At 41.2% G+C, this 18104-nt stretch overlaps 2 protein-coding genes and 1 long non-coding RNA gene across 5 annotated transcripts; 1 reads left to right on the top strand and 2 right to left on the bottom strand.

Annotated features, from left to right (window-relative positions):
- Positions 1-70: 70 nt before the first annotated feature.
- TMEM50A (transmembrane protein 50A) lies at positions 71-8406 on the bottom strand. Its single transcript, XM_082232192.1, has 7 exons — positions 8222-8406; positions 6138-6248; positions 5303-5415; positions 3456-3523; positions 2578-2670; positions 997-1063; positions 71-531 (listed from the first exon to the last, which is right to left on the bottom strand). Exons 2-7 carry the CDS (start codon positions 6228-6230, stop codon positions 486-488), a joined length of 480 nt encoding a protein of 159 aa, XP_082088318.1. The 5' UTR covers positions 6231-6248; positions 8222-8406; the 3' UTR covers positions 71-485.
- A 1290-nt stretch (positions 8407-9696) lies between these two features.
- RSRP1 (arginine and serine rich protein 1) lies at positions 9697-16958 on the top strand. 3 transcript variants are annotated; one of them, XM_082231951.1, is made up of 6 exons: positions 9705-10043; positions 11591-11649; positions 12376-12972; positions 13443-13591; positions 14053-14096; positions 15778-16958. In XM_082231951.1, the coding sequence occupies exons 1-5, from the start codon at positions 9970-9972 to the stop codon at positions 14059-14061; spliced, it is 888 nt and encodes a 295-aa protein (XP_082088077.1). In that variant the 5' UTR covers positions 9705-9969; the 3' UTR covers positions 14062-14096; positions 15778-16958. The 3 variants fall into 3 exon arrangements, with proteins under 3 accessions (XP_082088078.1, XP_082088077.1, XP_082088076.1); XM_082231950.1 differs by lacking the exon at positions 14053-14096; XM_082231952.1 differs by lacking the exons at positions 12376-12972; positions 14053-14096 and having other exon boundaries at positions 9697-10043.
- Positions 10077-11584, bottom strand: LOC309537411. The gene is made up of 2 exons (XR_014221901.1): positions 10714-11584; positions 10077-10185 (listed from the first exon to the last, which is right to left on the bottom strand). It is a non-coding gene; the product is annotated as an uncharacterized lncRNA (long non-coding RNA).
- Positions 16959-18104: the final 1146 nt, after the last annotated feature.

Here is an 18104-nt window from a genome sequence, read left to right on the forward strand (position 1 = left end):
ACTGTATCCACAACAAAGGAACCCCAAACACAGCTGGAAAGCCACCCTTAATAAATCTAGAGAACAAATATGATGTTAGTACATTTGTATTACATTTTAATGCACCGAATTAACTTCTTTCATTTGAAAACCTTCCAAAGCCAGTCATAATCCCATTTTCAAAAATAAGTTATACTGTGAAGACCCACCCACCCACACATATACATGATCTGTAAAAGAAACATTTACATTGTTTAATATTCATTTATAAAAACAGTCAGGAAGAGGACTTCATAAGTGTTATCTCTTTCTCAGTTTTACATTTTAGTTCACATGCTACATATTTAATGTCATAAGCCAAGAGTAGAAAACAGTCTCAAAGAGAATGAAAAACAAAGGAATTTCATGATTTTCAAGCGCTGTCAGTTTTCATCCTCACTGATACCAGAGCACAAATGCTTACAAAAGGGAGTGGGCAATTAAAATAGAAGAACATATTCTGTTGCTTATTGCCACAAATCTTCAGTGCGACCAAACTTAAAGACCAGGCCTCTGTTAACAAAAGAGACAGGATTAACTGCATAGAATGTTGGAATTGTCACATCAAACAGAGCAAAGCAGTATCTTGAAAATATTTTATGGAAAGCCAAGATAAAAATATTTTAAATAGTCTTCTACAGTACAGCACAACCCTATGCATCTTTCATACAACAAAGCCCCACAAAGATCAACCAGACTTACTCTCAGGGAAGTGTGATTAGGATTCAAGTCGTAAGGCTGCTTTGGAAAAAAAAGATACTTCCATGTGTCTCTGTGTTAGCGCTGTGATGTTTCGGTGCAACAGTGCTTGTGCCAGTCCTGCTCACCCATTTGAAATTTACTTATTTATTATTATTATTCCGTGACCTAAACATATTGGTTTGGTATGAATGACAGTGCTCCAAGCTACTAAACTTCCATGCATGTGAGATTTAAACACAGAATAACAAATCAATTGAATGGAAGAAATATGCTTACCCAAAGAATATAAAAGCATTTTGGAAGAAGACTGCTATTCCAGGGTATACAGAGATCTTTTCTTTGTCTGGGAAGGGGAAAAAAAGAATGTCCTTTAACTGAAGTCCATGAGTTTATTTGTAGCCTCCCCCAACCCCTCAAAAAAGCAGTGACCAGTTCAGTGATTTGTTAAGTTTTGCAGGGCTTGCCTAATGCCTTCTTATGCTACCATTGCTACCAGAATCTGGAAAATGAATATACTTGCTTACTTACAACACTTTTATACAGCTTTTCTGTCACAATGGTTCTCAAAATTCTCTTACTTAAAAACTACTAAATACACAAATAAGATCATCAAGAGTCATATAGCTCAATAGTAGAGCCTCTGCATGTAGAAGGTGCTAGGTTCAACATCTCCAGGTAGGGCTGGGAGAGACTCCGAAACCCTGGACCAGTCAGTGTAGATATTATTAAGCTATTTGGATCCATGGGTTTGTCTCAGTATAAGGCAGCTTCTATGTCCCCATGTCCTAAACCATAAAATCTATAATACAGCATCAAACTAACTACAGCATGCAACTCAATATAGTAGTAAACTCACAGCACAGGAAATTTTCACAAATCGTAACACTCCCAAAGTGTCTTTAATCACAAAAAAAATTTAATATTTTAAAAGGCTGAGAAAATAAGGGTATTCACCAGGCACCGAGAATACTACAGTTTAGGCACAAGGTGAAGGGCATTTTATAGCTGGGGTGCCACCACTGAAAAGGTCCTCTCCCTGGGAGCCAACTGGTGTACCTTGTTTCGGGTAGGCACCTGGAAGAAGGGCCTCAGATGATGATCTTGAGGTCCAAATATGTGTACTCTGGTAAGTGTGTTCAGGATTGCCGCCTCATTAGCTTATATTTACAAGGGGGGGGGGACCCACAAACCTCCAGATGTTGTTGGGACTGCCACTTGCTTAATCTCTTGAATGCTGGCTACGCTAACTGAAGCTGATGGAAGCTGTAGTCAAACAATATCTAGAAGGACAAAGGCTCCCCATCCATACCTCACTGCATTTATACCAGCCTTTCTCCAATAGAGAAGGAGGTGCCATACAAAGGGTTCTCAGCAATCTCCCAACCTAATCAGACTGATTTATGCATCAATCATTATGCCAGGCTGCTAACTCACAAGCCTTCCAAGTGTAGCCCACTATTAACAAATCCTTTCAGAAAAAGGAAGACAGTGCCACAGGCAGCAACAGTTCAGCCTCCAAAAGAGAAATGAAACAGAAGCCCCCCCCCCTTTAGGTAGGATAGTGACATAAGAGACACTTTCATTATTATAGGGCAGACTTCCTCAAACTCGGCCCTCCAGATGTTTTGTGACGACATTTCCCATCATCCCTGACCACTGGTCCTGCTAGCTAGGGATCATGGGAGTTGTAGGCCAGAAACATCTGGAGGGCAGAGTTTGAGGAAGCCTGTTACAGGGTATAGGTAGTGTTCATAATGCAAGAGACAAGGTCTCTGCACTTAACCTGATTGCAATTTAAAATGTATACACACAAGCTGAAGTGCTAATTTTAAAGGTTGCCTTTAACAGACACTCTACCTTGAATAACATAGCCTCCAAAGAGGACCCACATAGATGCAATCAGAGATCCAAATGCCAACATAAATCCAATGAACAGCCAGATGCGAGCACCTGCAAAAGAAAAAACAAACCCACACCAATTGTTTTAAAAACAAGCTGCTCCATTGTTCATAACATAATATTTAAATAATGGGCAATATGTGACCAGAGGAGGACAAATTAACCATCCCTTCAGAACCAGCTAAAGCCCGTGTGCATTAGGAAGCGTCTGCATGCTCTCCATGTGTCATGGCTGTGAAAGTGCAACATTTCAAAATGTACAAACTTGGTACACCATTTCCCCCCTAAAGTAGCCCTTCTGAGACCCTGGTGCAGTGGAGTGGGGGCAAGGGAGATCTGGGTTCAAACCCCTGCTTAACCAGAAAGGTTGCATTAAGATATACATAATCAGAGCCATGCATTTGTTGGGAAATTGCACTCATGGCAATTGCAATGCACATCTATTTTGGGATGTGCTTTACAGCAAAACAGATCACTTAGTTGAAAATATCTTAAACATATTATAGGGATGCTTATTTAATATTTTTATTAAATCTACTACTTTCTTACATTTTAAGGCCTGCCACAGGGAGCTTTGTCAAGGCCCTCTGCTGCTGCGGGGAAGCGCAGTGCACCCTCTGCTGCTGCAAGGATGTATGGTGGGACCACCTGCCACTGCGGGGAGGCCCAGCAAGGCCCTCCGCTGCTGCAGATATATATCTTGATATATTGAGATATTGTGATATTTAGCTGGTGATATATCGTGGTGTTGAAAACCAGATATCACCCACCCCTAGCAGCGCTCTCTCTCTCTTACACCCACACACTTTGTTATAATTTTTATTTGTTAAGCTTACCTGTTTGCCCAAGGCAACCTTCACTGTAACTGTCCCCACGCACTTGTCCATTGGATACTGCATTGATCCTTCATTAATAAGAACATATCACATTCAGATACTTGGCATTTGTATAGAACTGTTTAGCATTACAATCTGCTTCACATGCATTATCCTTTAGCATACTTACAGCAACACAGCAAGGATGGCAGTATTATATCCATACTGTAGTCTTGCCTAATGTGACCTGGTGAATTCATGACATACTCAAGGTAGAGTCTTCCTGCTCTGTAACTCAGACTCTTAGCTGCTATGCTATACCAGCTTTCTATGAAGCAATGACAGTAATTCTCCATATACCTCAATACTACCTTGCATTTGGGAATCAGCTGTTCTGAAGAACAATTCAAGCAGCTCAAAACAGATTAGTCAAGTACTAAGTGGGAATCTTATCACTGAAGTAGGAATCACAACTGCAAAACATCAATTGCCTACAAGCCTGCAGTTATTCTCAAATTTCAATGTGTACAATCAAACACAGAAGACTAAAGCTTCACAGCTCAGGAATCTTAACACCACTGACCGTCCCCTCCCTGAAGTGATTGATTGAGTTTACTTATATGCTGCTTTTGCACAATATGCTGTGCCCAAAGCAGCTCACGAGATTCAAAACCTTGAAATACAGACTAAACAAAAAACACAATCTAGCTTAAATACATAAATAATAAGCAAAACCAGAGTTAACCGACAATGAAATTTCTGGTACTGGTCTTGCTGCACTCAAAGAAGCCTGGCTTAAATACAGTTTAGAGGGTGGGAGGAGGGTAGATGGCATACAGCTGGCTCTCCCATGCCTCCTCCAGAGGAGGCTGACAGCCATAATTCACTTGCCCCCTCCATAGTCAAGGAAGCAGTCTGGGAGTTTCTTACTCAAGATTGCATTGTGCCAGTATAGAGACAACCCAGACCATACTACATTCTGATATAATCGAGACAGACACTATGGGTCACTGGGGAAACTCATTAAGCTATAAAATGGAAGGTAAAGCTGTGCTATTCTAGGATAAAACAAAACATAAACCACCCCTGTTGCATGCTTGTAAGTCCAGATATGTTCTCAAATTCTGAATACTGCTTTTTTATGTTTGTGCCTTTTCATTATATAGCCTCAGAGCCTCAGTACTGTCAGGTTCCATGCCAGAATCAGCATAATAATTTTAAATCATTGTGATTAAATAAAGGACTAGTATAAATTTCTCCTGACCCCAAAACAGTACAAGGGCTTCAATGCCATGGCCACTTATTTGAGAGTAAGCCCCACTAAGCTCAGTGGGGTGGACTTCTGAACTCTGATGTAGGAGCAAAAAAAATTCTGGGCAAGTTTCTATTTTTCCTGTGGAAAATATTTCCATTTCATAAGTTACTTAGTAACAATGAATGGATTCCAACTGCAAATACAGTATAAGACAAGCTAGGCAGTTTCATTTTTTAAAGTTTTGTTTACTAAGTAGAAGTAAAATAAATATGCTAAATTTGATCAGCCCATAGGGTCCTCCCACGCAAATTACCCTAATATGGATAGGAAATTTTGCCAGTTCAAATCTGAAAAACCCACAACACTGCTTCTATGTTAGCATACCTAGGAATAGGCTTCAAAACAGTCATCCTATGCTAACACAGTGCAAGTACTTTTAGTTCATTATCCTGCATCTTGGAACCTATATCCCATAATCCATATCAACAAGTAATGAGTTCATTTTATAAGTCAATGCAAGTTTTTAATAATTAATTGAATATAAGAAATCCAACTAGCATTTTTACAATATGCAGTCTTATTCAAATCCTGTAAGAATATTAGTAGTACCTACATTAGGAATGCAACTGTAGCTATCACTCCGCAAGCATGGTATGAATGGTTGAAGTCATCTGAATGTGGATATTTAACAGCTGCATCTATGATAATCCACCAACCTGTAAAGAACTATTTGAACACAAAAGTTTCCAACATGATCTTCAATACAATGTTGCTGTAAAGCTACTATGACCACTCTATCAGACATCAATAATGGCAACAGTCAGAAGCCGGTGGCAAAACATTTCAGTTGCCCAGGACATTCTGATGCTTAGTCAACCACAAAGTAAAATTCAATAAAAAGATCCTAGAAGCTCCAGTATGGAACTGGTAAACTAGAAATATCAGATTTTATTCTATTTAGTTTCAGTTTAACTGAAGCTGTGGGTTTCTTTTTTGCTACAGGTGTTAAATTTCCACAGAGAAACTAGGAAGACACAGTCATCACCAATTACTATTGTGTGAATGGGTTGCTATTTTTATCTTGCACACATTTGGGCTTCTTATAATGTTGTAACATACAGTACCTCTTGTATATTGTGCCCTTTCTGTCTGTTTTGTACACATGTATGTATCTTTATATCTGCCAACAAACACCGCTTACTGCATCTGACAAAGCAGGTTCTAGTCACCATAGAAGTGGTACACTTTAAAGTACAATATGCTTTCTTGTTTTTAATATAGTATGCTAACAGAGCTACCCATTTGTAATGTATCACTCTATATGCACAGTTTTATTCCATTAAACTAAAGTGGGCTTTTAACATGCACAAATTTACAAATGAGGAGGATCCAACACTGCAAGACTTAAGAAAAACAGAAATACAAACAAGAGTTTTAAGTATACATACCAGCACTCCTGCAGCAATAGAAGCTATTGTATTTCGTTTTTCTCCCCAGTCAACACACTCAGAGCATCTCATGTTTTCAAGGAACCCAGACATATTTGAGTTTTGGAAAACCTAGGAGAGAAAATGAATTTTGTTTCTCAATTTCTGTTTAGGTGTGTGGCTTTAAATTTATTAATTGCATTTGAAGTGAGAATAATTTATTTAAACCTATTTTTTATCACTTACCATTTACAAATAAATCTCAAATACATTTCTAAAAATACATTAAAACCATTTATAAAAACAACAACAACACAATGTTACAAATATCAGTAAGAGAATAAATGATAAAATCAGACACATAAGGAAATAAACACAAAAGCAGCACACAAATGTAGATGAAATACTGCTAGGGATGTGAGAAATGCAATGTTCAAATGTTCCAAAGGAAGTTAATACTTCACTTGCAATCAAGGATAGCCAGAAAACAAAGCAAGACAGCCTCACCATTGGAAAGCTGAATTCCAAAGAGGTATCCTTTCAACAAGGGGTGGGGGAATATACTTGTTTAAGGGAGAAGAAATGAGAAGGGTTCTACTGTACTGCACTGCACACAGGAGCAGGGGATGGATGAAAGGACCTGAAACTGTACAGGTAAGCCACAGCTACCTTGCCCTGTCCTTGTCTGGTGATTCTTAGCTATATTACATTAATAATCAGGCTACTACCCAGACACACCATAACTGAGAATTAACCTCATCAAAGCAATTGTTGTTGTTGTATAGTTGTTTAGTCGTGTCCGACTCTTCGTGACCCCATGGAACTATCAAAGCAATAGTTTGTAATAAGTTCAGCCTTCCCTAATTGGATTGTCTCCAAATAGTGCTGAGATTCCAATTCCCACCATCCATGGGCGTAGCCAAGGGGGGGCAGCTCCCCCGCCCCAGACAAGTAAAACTATGGAAATACTTAGCTGACCCATCATTTCAGTTCTGTGTCCATCTCTCCCCAACAAAAATTCTGGCTATAGCCATGCCACCACCCCTGTGTTGAATGAAGCTTCCTTCCAAGAAAGTGTGTGCAGGGCAGTTCTGTGCATACCTTCTTAAAATTCAGTAACCTTGAACATACTGGAGCTACTCCTGAGTAAATTTACCATGATTTAACCTGCAGGTCAGCCAAAGAACCTACTAGTAGGTGTATACAAATCTCAAGAATTAGATGGAGCTGGATATCTCCTGCCACCCACCCACTTGCAGGGGAAGTGCTTTCATCCTGGTGGTCCCTGTGCCATCCAACCCCCCCCCCCCCAGATCATATTATGGGTCAGAGGCGGCGAACAGAAAGTCATCCAAAATAGATGAAACTGGCGAATTGATGGATGGCAGATCAATCCAAACAAAAGCTCTATTAAGGCTGGGAAACACATCCCATTCAATTGAAAGGGATCCATTTCTCAGAGTAAAGAAGATGGTACTGGCCAAATGATGGCTGGATACCCAATCCAAGTTTCTAAGCTAAGGCTGCTGCTCTAAATCCAGAGCACATCCCACTGATTTCAATGGGGCTTGTGAGTAAAACTGACAGAAAGGCAACTACCATAAATGTACTTTTTGAGGAACAGACCCCATTGAATTCAGTGCAAAAGACATGGGGAGGGCTAATTTGGAAGGCTGGACAGGCCAGCTCCAGGAAGGCTGCTATGGAAAACGCATTTCCTCACGAGTAAACCCCACTGGATTCAGTGAGGCTTCCCTCCAAGTAAAGTGGATGGCAACGGCCAGTTTGGAGGCTGGGTGGCCCAGCTCTGGGAAGGATGCGATCTAAAATGCGCTTCCTCGGGAGCAAATCCCACGGAATCCAAGGGGACTTCCGAGTGAAAAGAGGGGGAAACTGGTGGAAGGCCGTCGCCCGAAACACATTTCCGAGGATGAAGTCCCACGGAACTTGGAATAAAGAAGCTGAGCCTCGGCGCTGCACGGCGGCGCTCCCCGCCCCATCTCTAGCCCGACACACCCCTGTGGGCCCAGCGGCTGCCCGCGAGAGACACGGCTCCCGTCTCCCTCCCGGCCGCCCCAGCGACAGGATGCCCCGTCCGCACTTACTTCACCTCAGAAGCGCTCTTGAGACAACCGGCTCGAAGGAAAAAGCCGCTGCCGCCACCACCACCCTGGCTCAGCTGACCGACTCGCCTACAGCGGAAAGAAAGCCGAACCGCCCCTTTCCGTACCAAGTAAACAAAGACACGGGCTTAGGACCCGGATGCTGAAAAGGCCGAAGCTACGGAGAAGGCGCCTCTATTGCGCAGGCGCTGCGATGCTAATGGCTGGGCTCGGACAAAAAAAAAGGGAGCAGCTAAGTCCGCTCATGCGCACTGGTACCCTTCATGGCCGCAAATGTTACTGTCTTGGAGCTGGTTGCGCTCGATTCCAATTGGGAAGGCGGCATTGCTTTAAAAAGAAGTGTGTATTTATTAACGTTTTACTTTTCAAAACTCGCAGTCACGCAGAATAATAAATAAGCAAACTTGCTTTATTGGGGTTTTAGCGTGGTGAAACGTTGACCGCGAAGCGAAGGCTCGCTCGTGCGCTTATATAAACCGGGGACAAGAATGGTGCCTGGTGTAAAAGATGTGCGCGCGCGCGAGCCTTGTTCATTCGGAGTAAAGCCAGGGCTTAATCGCAGCACGGTTTGGTACCAGCATCTCTTTCCCCGCCCCAAAGGGGTATAATTAAAAGTTCACGATCTTTCAAACTCGGGTCTTCCAACTAAAAAACCAGCGTTCTGCCAGTAAAATATGAAAATATCTGAATCGAGCCAGAACAGTAATCATGCAGATGCACAGGAGGAGCGGGTATACATTCATGCCTAGGTGTGTGGTTGGGGGGAAAGCTGAATTTTGAAGTGTGAAAATAGCACTCCGGACAACTTTGCTCTGGGTCGCGGAAGGATGCAGTTAACCACTAAAATGATGTATTTATTACATTGACTAACTTCGCAAAACAAAACGTAGCTTTTGTCTTGTCTACCACCATTAAGCTAACATCAGAAGAGCCTGTTGGATCAGATCAGCGGCCCATCTAGTCCAACATCCAGTTCTTTCAGCAACTGGTATTCCGAAGCATTACTTCCCCCGATCGTGGAGACAAGAGTATAGGCATCCTGGCTAATCCAGGAGTCTAATTCTCGTATGAAGGCGAGCCATCCGAGCTGGGAGATTTATAACCTAAAAAACACAATTTCGATATGTATTGTATAATATAGAGGCCGGAAACTGAAGCGTGCAGCACAAGCGCATACAGGTCCAAAGTGTTCGATATGGTTTCTGACCAGGATAATGTGCAACCAAAGTAAAGCGCGCAGATCAGAGATGGCGCCTTACGACAACCCTGCAATATAGCCCAGTTAACTGTCCCATGGATGCTTCGGGCGGAGGAGGCGCCGCCTGGTCTCTAGGGCTACCGCCCAGTGTTCTATGCCCTACCCAAAATTCCGAACTGCGCTTGCGCACTAGCGCCAATGTTACGTTACAAACACATACTGTAATCCCTCCTCCTCCTGCCCCTCCCTTCGTCGGTTGAGGATCTGGAAGCTTCTGCGCCATTTCAGTTGGTCTCGGGCGCCATAACAAGCCGGTCGACCTGGCGGCGGCTGTTGACTGTGGTGTGATTTTAACGCGGTTTGTTGTTCGGGGGATGTCTCTGTGATTTTTTGATTTTTTTAAAAAACCGCGTCTGACGACATATTTGAGAGAAACCCGAGCGAGCTTTATTACCAGCCCCGGCTTTTTGTGGAGATTTCCGAGCGTATTTTTGTTCTTTCGGCACCTTCCCTTCGTTTCCTTCTTCCGGTCATGGCGGTTACCAACGAAGGTGGGCTCTCCCCTCAGGCACCACCACAAAGCCAGGGCCCATCCGCCTGGTACCAGTGAGTCTGAAGCGATTTTTTCCTCTATTTTCGCGCGGGGTGGGGGGAGAACTAAAGGCTGTGAGGCGAAGCGGGGGTAATTGAAGGAGACTCTGGAGGCAGTGCGGCTGCTAACACGAGCTTTCTCAAGGCTTCCTTGCTCCTGCAAGAGAGAGAGAAGCAGGTCAATATTGGCCTCTTCCCGAGGGGGGAAGTACAGGCTGACACGGGTTGGCATCGGATTGACCCATCTCACTGGGCAGCTGCGAGGACAGAACGGAGGAGACTCGAGTTTGCCATCCAGAGCTACTTGAAGGGCAGGAGGTGGCGGGGGGGGGAGAGGAAAAACCCGTAACAAATAAACCTATTATTGGTGGGAGGAAGGCTAAGGCTGATATGCTCATGACAGTTCTGTTAGGTAATTTATTTTTTTTAAAGTGAAGCTTCTGTAGGTGTACGAAGAGTATCCTCTTTGGATTGTGGTGCCAGCCCTCTTTGCTTCCAAACTCGCTTTTTGTGGTGTGGCATTTCTTTAACTTGTTCGGAATTGTAACCAAACAAAACCAAGGAAGTAATTGTAGTTGTTCAGGGTCATTCCTTCCTGCCCTTGGCGTCCCCCCGCCCCCCGTTGTTGCTTCCCTTTCCCATAATCCGTTTTGAGACTGTAAGATCTTTGGAGGCAGGCAGGAACCTCTCGTCTCTTTGTATGCAAGCAATGCAGTCGTGCCCGTGATTCAGAAGTAAGCAAAGCCCCGTTTTCTTCAGTAAGGCTCACTTCCTACTATGTATTGTTCACGGGTGTGGCACTTCGCGAAAGATAATAAAGGGCTAGGGAAAAGGCTGCCAGCTTTTAAGTAGGATGGGGGGGGGAGTGCACGCGTTGGATTATAGCTGATAACTAATTTGTACGCTACCCTAGTCTGCTGCTTGAAGTAAAGTAGTAATTTATGCTGTCAAGCATGTTTTTGAACAAACGTGTCTTTTGTGTAAACTACAATGAGAGTTCACAAGGGCAGTCCCCCTAAATTAGAACAATAAGCTCTCAGAAACAGCCAAATCCCATGTATGTTTCCCAAAAATAAATGTCCAAAGCAGTCTTGAGAATGTTCTTGAATGCTTCCTTTAAAATCAGCAGGGTTTAGTGGTGGTTGACATTGGCAGGATTGTGCTGTTTTTTTAGGCACTTGCATACTGAGCACCATGAGTCCTTTTTTGAAAAGCCCAGTAAAATCTGCTTTTAAGGAGGCTTTTGGAGAAAGTAAAATTATACAGTGTGTGATTAACAATAGAGATAAAGTTTTATTTGGGAGTAAGCACTGTTGAAGATGGGAGTAAAAATGCTTAGGAAAACACTAGTAACTTGATCCTAACACTTTGAGTATGTTGAAAGTGCATCAAATTCACAGTACAACGTTGCTCAGTATTATGCCCATATTGCAGGGGAAGTACCTGAGAAAGTATTAATTTTTCTGTAGAACGAACTGAAGGATAATATTGTAGTTCTTAAATTCTAATAAAATATATTTTTTTAAAAAAACTGACTGAATGGTTGCAACTCTTGTTCATAGGAATCCACAGCAGAACCATGGAAGTCCTGAGCAGAATGGGAGTTTTTCAGCACCTATTGGTATGTTGCTTATGGGAATGTATGTCTAGTGTTTGGCTGATTATGTTTTATATCTAAAATGTTTCCACCCCATTTAATTAGTTGTCTGCAATTCAAAGGGGCTTGCTGAATTAGGTGATTCAAGGCTCCAGACAGAACCTTTTTCCTGTATGGTTTGCTAGTGATAAATATTCCTCTATTTAAGGCATTAGAATAATTGTCATACTTTGTGGTAGTAATACAGTACAGTCAATATTTTTGCTTTGATTATTAATAAACACAAATTAACAAATAAAACTCTTAATGAAGAGAGCAGGATCATAGAACAAAAGTGGTTTGAAGAATTAAGGAAACAGGAGTGATTATACCCTAGCATGATAGATCCAGTGTGTTGTAACTAAAATGGCTGCTGTTATATAACAGCAGCCATCTTGATTGTTAAATACTTCATATTGCATACAGTTGAATGCCTCCAGCTCCATAGTGGCTCAAAATACTAATTTGACCGTTCTGTGATGTGAGTGGAGCATTAGCTTCTAGAATTCAAGCATTTTTGTTTGAAAGGAGGTTCTATGGCTGTCAAATGAAAGATCTGAACCATGCCACTTAAAATCTTCGAGGCATAAGGTTTTTAATAATGCTTCCGAGTTGACTTGGAAGAAACATTATGCAGTTATGACATTGTCATAGTTCACAATAGCAGAAGTTTTAAATGAAAACATCTATCCCTCCTTCTCCTAAACAAAGGAACGGGAACTGGGCAACCGAAAGCAGAAGGCACAAGTTTGAAAAATACCGAAAAGCAAAAATCTAGCAAGAAGACAGATGAGATGACAGTCTTTATGGATGACTTGACTTTGAGTTCACCAAAAGAAAGGTCTCGTTCAAGGTCAAGGAGCAGCTGTAGCAGAAGATCATCTTCAAGATCATCTAGTAGGTCATCTTACTCCACAAGATCAAGTTCAAGCACTTCCTCTTCCTCCAGAAGCTGGAGTAGGTCAAGAAGCAGATCAAGATTACGTGCTAAAAGGAATTGTTCTTGGAGGTGCAGAAGGTATTCAAGATCTTATTCCAGAAGCCGGTCAAGATCACGTAGCTACAAATACCGAGAAAGATACCATCCTAGATACCATAGGCGATACCGCCGCTCTCCTCCAAGATACAGATCACGTAGTAGGTCTCCTGGAAGACCATGCTATAGAAGATCTTACTCTAGAAGCAGGTCAAGAAGCCGAAGATACTATGGATTTGGAAGAACCATATATCCTGAGGCTTATAGAAGCTGGAGAAGCCGTTCTCGATCAAGATCTCGCAGTAGAACCCCTCTTCGCTTGACTGAAAAAGGTACTGGCAGATCATCAATTTATATTGGTGTAGAAGCATACTAGGATATTTTCAAACTTTGCTGTAGAAAAAATATATCCCATCTTAGTTTAAAAAGTCCTGTCTAGAGACTTTTGCTGTACTTTCATTAACTGATAGAAGTAGAGATTTCTTCTCCAAGAATAGCTGTACATTGAAGTTACTGTGGTTTGGTTCAGTTCAGTTCAGCTCCTGTGTTCAAATCCTTAGTTGGTTGTAGAATCACTTGATGTGTTTGGGAAGTCACTGTCTCAATTCTTGAGTGTACCGTCTTTGAAAATCATCCCTACCCCCAAGTATAAATTCAGCTTTTCTGCTCACTAACTTCCCTTTATCTTGCATTGTGGAGCTTGTCTGAATTCCTTTTTTGGTGGTTTCAGTTAGTTTTCTATTGCATTTTAAACCCATGTCACTTAGAGGGCTGAGTACCTGCTGTTGTTTATTTGTTTTAGAAAAAAGAGAGCTACTGGAAATCGCAAAGGCCAATGCAGCAAAAACTTTGGGGACAGACAATGTGGTCCTGCCAGCCAGCTTGAAAATTGGTACAATATCAAAAGAAAGTGAAAGCAGAAAGCCAAATGAGGAGAGTGTAAAGACTATGGTAAGTGAAATGGTTATTCAGATGCTAAAACTAAATGCTTTGAAAAACTACATGAAAAAATAGAGCTAGCCTTGTTTCATCATTTGAAAATAAATATTTGAAAATATTTTCAAAATATAGTTAATATTTTTCAAGTTTGGAAACCAAATGGCAGATGTCAAATCTTAGCCTGTTGAGGTAAAGTTACCAAGTAATCCTAAACATCTGGGTTCTTTGAAAATGTTCTGAGATTTCCTAATAATTAAATAATAAAATGAATTACGTATTTTACTAGCTCTTCAATTTACCAGTTGGGGTCATTTTTCTTACGTTTTGCTGACCCAGATAAGGCTAATTTATATGGATGTTAAATTTCAAATGGTGTTCTAATACCGTGTCAAATTGTGATGCAACAAAAAGTTCCCAGAAATTCTTTATCTGGACACACAGCGCATTTTACATGCTTTATTTCTGTCTTATAGAAATCATGAATATGGTCTCCAGCACTGATGAAGAAAATCTGGTGGTAACTAAGTGATTGTGGGCTGTAGCTGAGCTAACTTAGGGGAGGGAAATAAAAGCCAAGTTAGCAAAAGCTGTATTATATTACGCAATTTCCAGAAGATTGGAAAGCTTTTACACAAATGAAATCCTATGGTACTCACTGTGAAATATCAGGGGCTTGATCCATTTCTAATTTAAGCAAGAATTTAGACAGTTATAGAATGGTATTGGAAGCTCTCCCAAGTGTGAAGGGGGAGATCAGAAGAACCAGTCTTCACTTGCAAACAAGATCTAATCTCTATGAAGCTGATATGTAGGAGTTAATGATGTAACAGTTATTTTGATAAAAATATTATACTTCATCAATTCATCTTCCAAATTATCTAGTGAACGCAGCATTAAGGAATGAATGAGGCTATACACAATATTTTCTGAAAACAGCAAAGATGAAGTCCCCTCTTTAGTAGGATTTCATGCCTCACAATGAAGGAAAGAGCAGGGAAAAGCTTGTTAGTCCCACACTTTTTGTTGCACTCTGTTGTTTCATCAAGTAGTGCGAAGGCAACTTGTAGTGGTGAGCCTTCTCTTCATGTGTTGGCTCCCCACACGCCCTGGAAAATTGTAATGGGGGGTGCCTAGATAAGAGTCAACCAAAGGTGCATACTTTGAGTCTGATCCTAACCATGTTTATTTTAAAGCCTGATAGCTTTATTGTAGGTTATTTTCAGATACGCAAGTTTAGGATTACAGCTGTAGTGCGTTAGAACAGATTTTGTTCTTTCCTATGAGCTATGTGATTAGGTTTAAAATAGACCTTTCCTTTAAACAACCCAGAAAAAAATAACAGAAAATGCCAAAAAAGGGATCTGAGACTAGTATTACAGTGCGGGACATTGCCTTTCTTGTACCTCTGAGATCAATAAATTGAATGTATATATATAGAGAGAAAGAGAGTAGTTTACAGTTCTATTCAGAAGCAAGTACACCGAGTTCAGTGGCACTTCCTTCAAAATAAAAACATCCTTCCAACCTTTCATGTGAAAACTTAAATATAAAAAAATAAGACAGAATTGATATAGGGGTCTGGAAAAAGAAATCCTACATCTCTACTAATATGGTGCACATTGCGATAATGGATTTTTGTGGAGATTTGATTTCTGATATATGATCTATTTTTAGATATTTTAATATGGATTGTGTAAAACATCACAAACATTAAGAGTGGGGATAGAGAAACTGCCCCTCCAGATACTGTTTAATTCCCAATTCTGTCTCAGCCAGTGAACAGGGATTATGCGGGTTATAATTTCACAACTGGAGGGCCACTGGTACCCTATCCCAGTTACAGATAAATCAGCTTTAAATCTGCTTAGAACAGGCATAGGCAAACTCCCCTCCAATTGTTTGGGACTACAATTCCCATCATCCCTGACCACTGGTCCTGTTGGCTAGGGATGATGGGAATTGTAGTTCCAAACATCTGGAGGGCTGGAGTTTGCCTATGCCTGGCTTAGAAGCATAGGACAGGTAGCAATGTGGAGAGTGCTCTAATAGGAATTGAACTTTTTAGTCCTTACCTATGAGCTTTAAAGAGTCAAGTATGGAAGTTTGCACAGGAATTGATCTTTAAGCAGCTCTGTATGTCTTCATACATTGTTCTAATTGGATTATATCTTACAATTTATGTTAATTTTATTTTTCAGAATGCATTGTGGCAGGGTCACTGGCCCTAAAACCAGCAACTGTTCCTTTTAAAGAAGCCACACTGTCCTCAGGAAAAGACGAGAAAAAAGAGACCCCATCTGGTCAATGGATTCCTGTTGGGAATGAGGAAAATGTTATGTTCCATAACATTTCACCTAAAAGTACATCCTCTAGAGCATGCTAGTACCCATGATCTGAGCTGTTGAGGCATTATGGGGTTTGAAATCCTCTCAAAATTCAGGGTTTAAATACAGAATGCTTAAAACTGTATTAATTTGAGATTTGGTTTATTTTCCAGATATACTATAGGAGTTATAAAGAGGTCCAGAAATTACAGGTTGGAATCTTACATTTCTGTAAATAACTTTTCATGTGGCTGTAATAGACTAAATTACAGGTGGGTAACTTTTCTCCTTGTGAGTCATGTAGCAACTTCTAGTGTTTAATGTGAGTGTAGCTTAATTACTGTACTACATATAAAATTATTTTTTCTACACTTTTATTACTTTTCAAGTCAACACTTTAAAAAGTGTGATTTATGGCTCCTGGTGGTAATTCAGTTGGCTTGTGTAGCTTCCCACATTCCTGTTTAACCTGAACACCACCATATTTTGCAAGTGGCAGAAGGATAAGCAAAGAAAATTCTACTTGTGCTCTGGAAGTGGCAAAACTTCGAATTTTCAGTTGCACAAGGTTAAAATATTTTTTGTCTGCTGTCTTGTTATGGAACCAGCATAATTGCTTTCATGTTGCATTTTTAGTTAGAAGTAAAACATTTGCAATGTCAGCTATGACCTTCTGAGCTTGTGCATGTTCCAAGTACAACTGCTAAGAGCCTAGTGCTAGATATATAAATTCAGGTTTTTTTGTAGTTTGCCCCAAAGGCTTATAATGTTGTAATGCTAACTTAAGGTAGAATTTAAGTATGCCTTTCAAGCAGGGAGGTTTGGTTGGGGCAAAGTTTATGTCAGATGAAAGTAGGTATTAGGTAATCCCTATATTGTATGGATGTGTTGCTATTGCTAAATGTGATTAGTTCATATGACATTTAAGGAGAAAGCTAGATTTTGTGACTTGACTTAAAAGCTAGAGATAAGATCACTTGCACAAGCAGCACCTTTCTTTTAATATGCATAAAACTGGACTATGTGTATAAAATAAAAACTTTTAAATAAACCTATCCTGAATATTGTGTGACATTTCTGAGCATTTATACTTAACAAAAGTGAATGGGATGTTCAAGGCCAAAGAAGCATGAGCAAGTTGCACTTTTCCTCCTAACTTTGGTACCTGAAAATGAGGCAGATTCTTCTGTAAACTTCGTCAACAAAATACAAAACAGCCAACCTAACTAACATCCACTGCAGCAAATGGAATGTTCATGGGCTGAGATTGTGTAATGCTAGCACCATCTACTGGAAGCTGTGAGGGTTTTGCTGTGAGTTGCTGTGTTTATTTCCAGGCCTCTAATGTAGCCAGCATTGCCTTAATTGTACGACATCCAGTTGAGGCGCCTGCTGCCTTGGAAAGTAAGGCCCTTCAGTAAAAGCAAAGGCATAATAGAGCAGGCGAACTTTTGTACTACCACTTCAAATCAAAATTGCTTTGGAACTGCAAAGCAAAATTACTGGTATTTGCAAGGTTGAGAACTATGCCCTCTTAACTGAGTTGTGGCTGAAGCATTTTGGATGTTAACATTTATTCAGAATTCTGCTATGAAGCTGAATCTTGAAATATTGTGAAGATGTCTCATTACTTCATCAAAACCAACTTGGAAAAGAGGAATTTCTTATGGTTGGCTGCTAAAAGCAATCCTTTTGTCTATATTCCGTCTTGTAAAAGCACATCTGAAGAAAATCAAATGGTTTCCCCCCCCCACAGTACCTAGCACCCCATGGTTTTTTCTGCCTGCTCCACCAGCACCTTGCTTGCCCAGTGTGACCTCTCGCCTCCCACCCTCCCCAGGCTCCCCATTGTTTACCTTGGAGATAAGCAGTTCAGCCAAAGGGGCCACCCAAAGCACCCAGCTCAATGAGCCCTCTTGTGAGGGCGCTTCGGGCAGTGGCCAACTGCGCTTCTGTGTCTGTTCACTATTTGCTGCCCCAAGCCCAGCTGACGCCCATCCTCTTGGTGCCAGGTGGCTGCTGCTGCTGCAGTAGCAGCTGCTTGCTGTCTCAGGACCACCCATGCTCACACCACTACTCCAGAGCCCTGGCAGCCTGCGGCCCACGTGTTGGACCACACTGATCTAGAGTTTTTAGTTCACACTGCTGAAGATAAAGGAAGCCAAGTTGTTGGCAACCCATCCTCTCCATTTAGGTACCTA

Source organism: Podarcis vaucheri, assembly GCF_965113315.1.
Source record: "Podarcis vaucheri genome assembly, chromosome: 7".
Taxonomy (NCBI): domain Eukaryota; kingdom Metazoa; phylum Chordata; class Lepidosauria; order Squamata; family Lacertidae; genus Podarcis; species Podarcis vaucheri.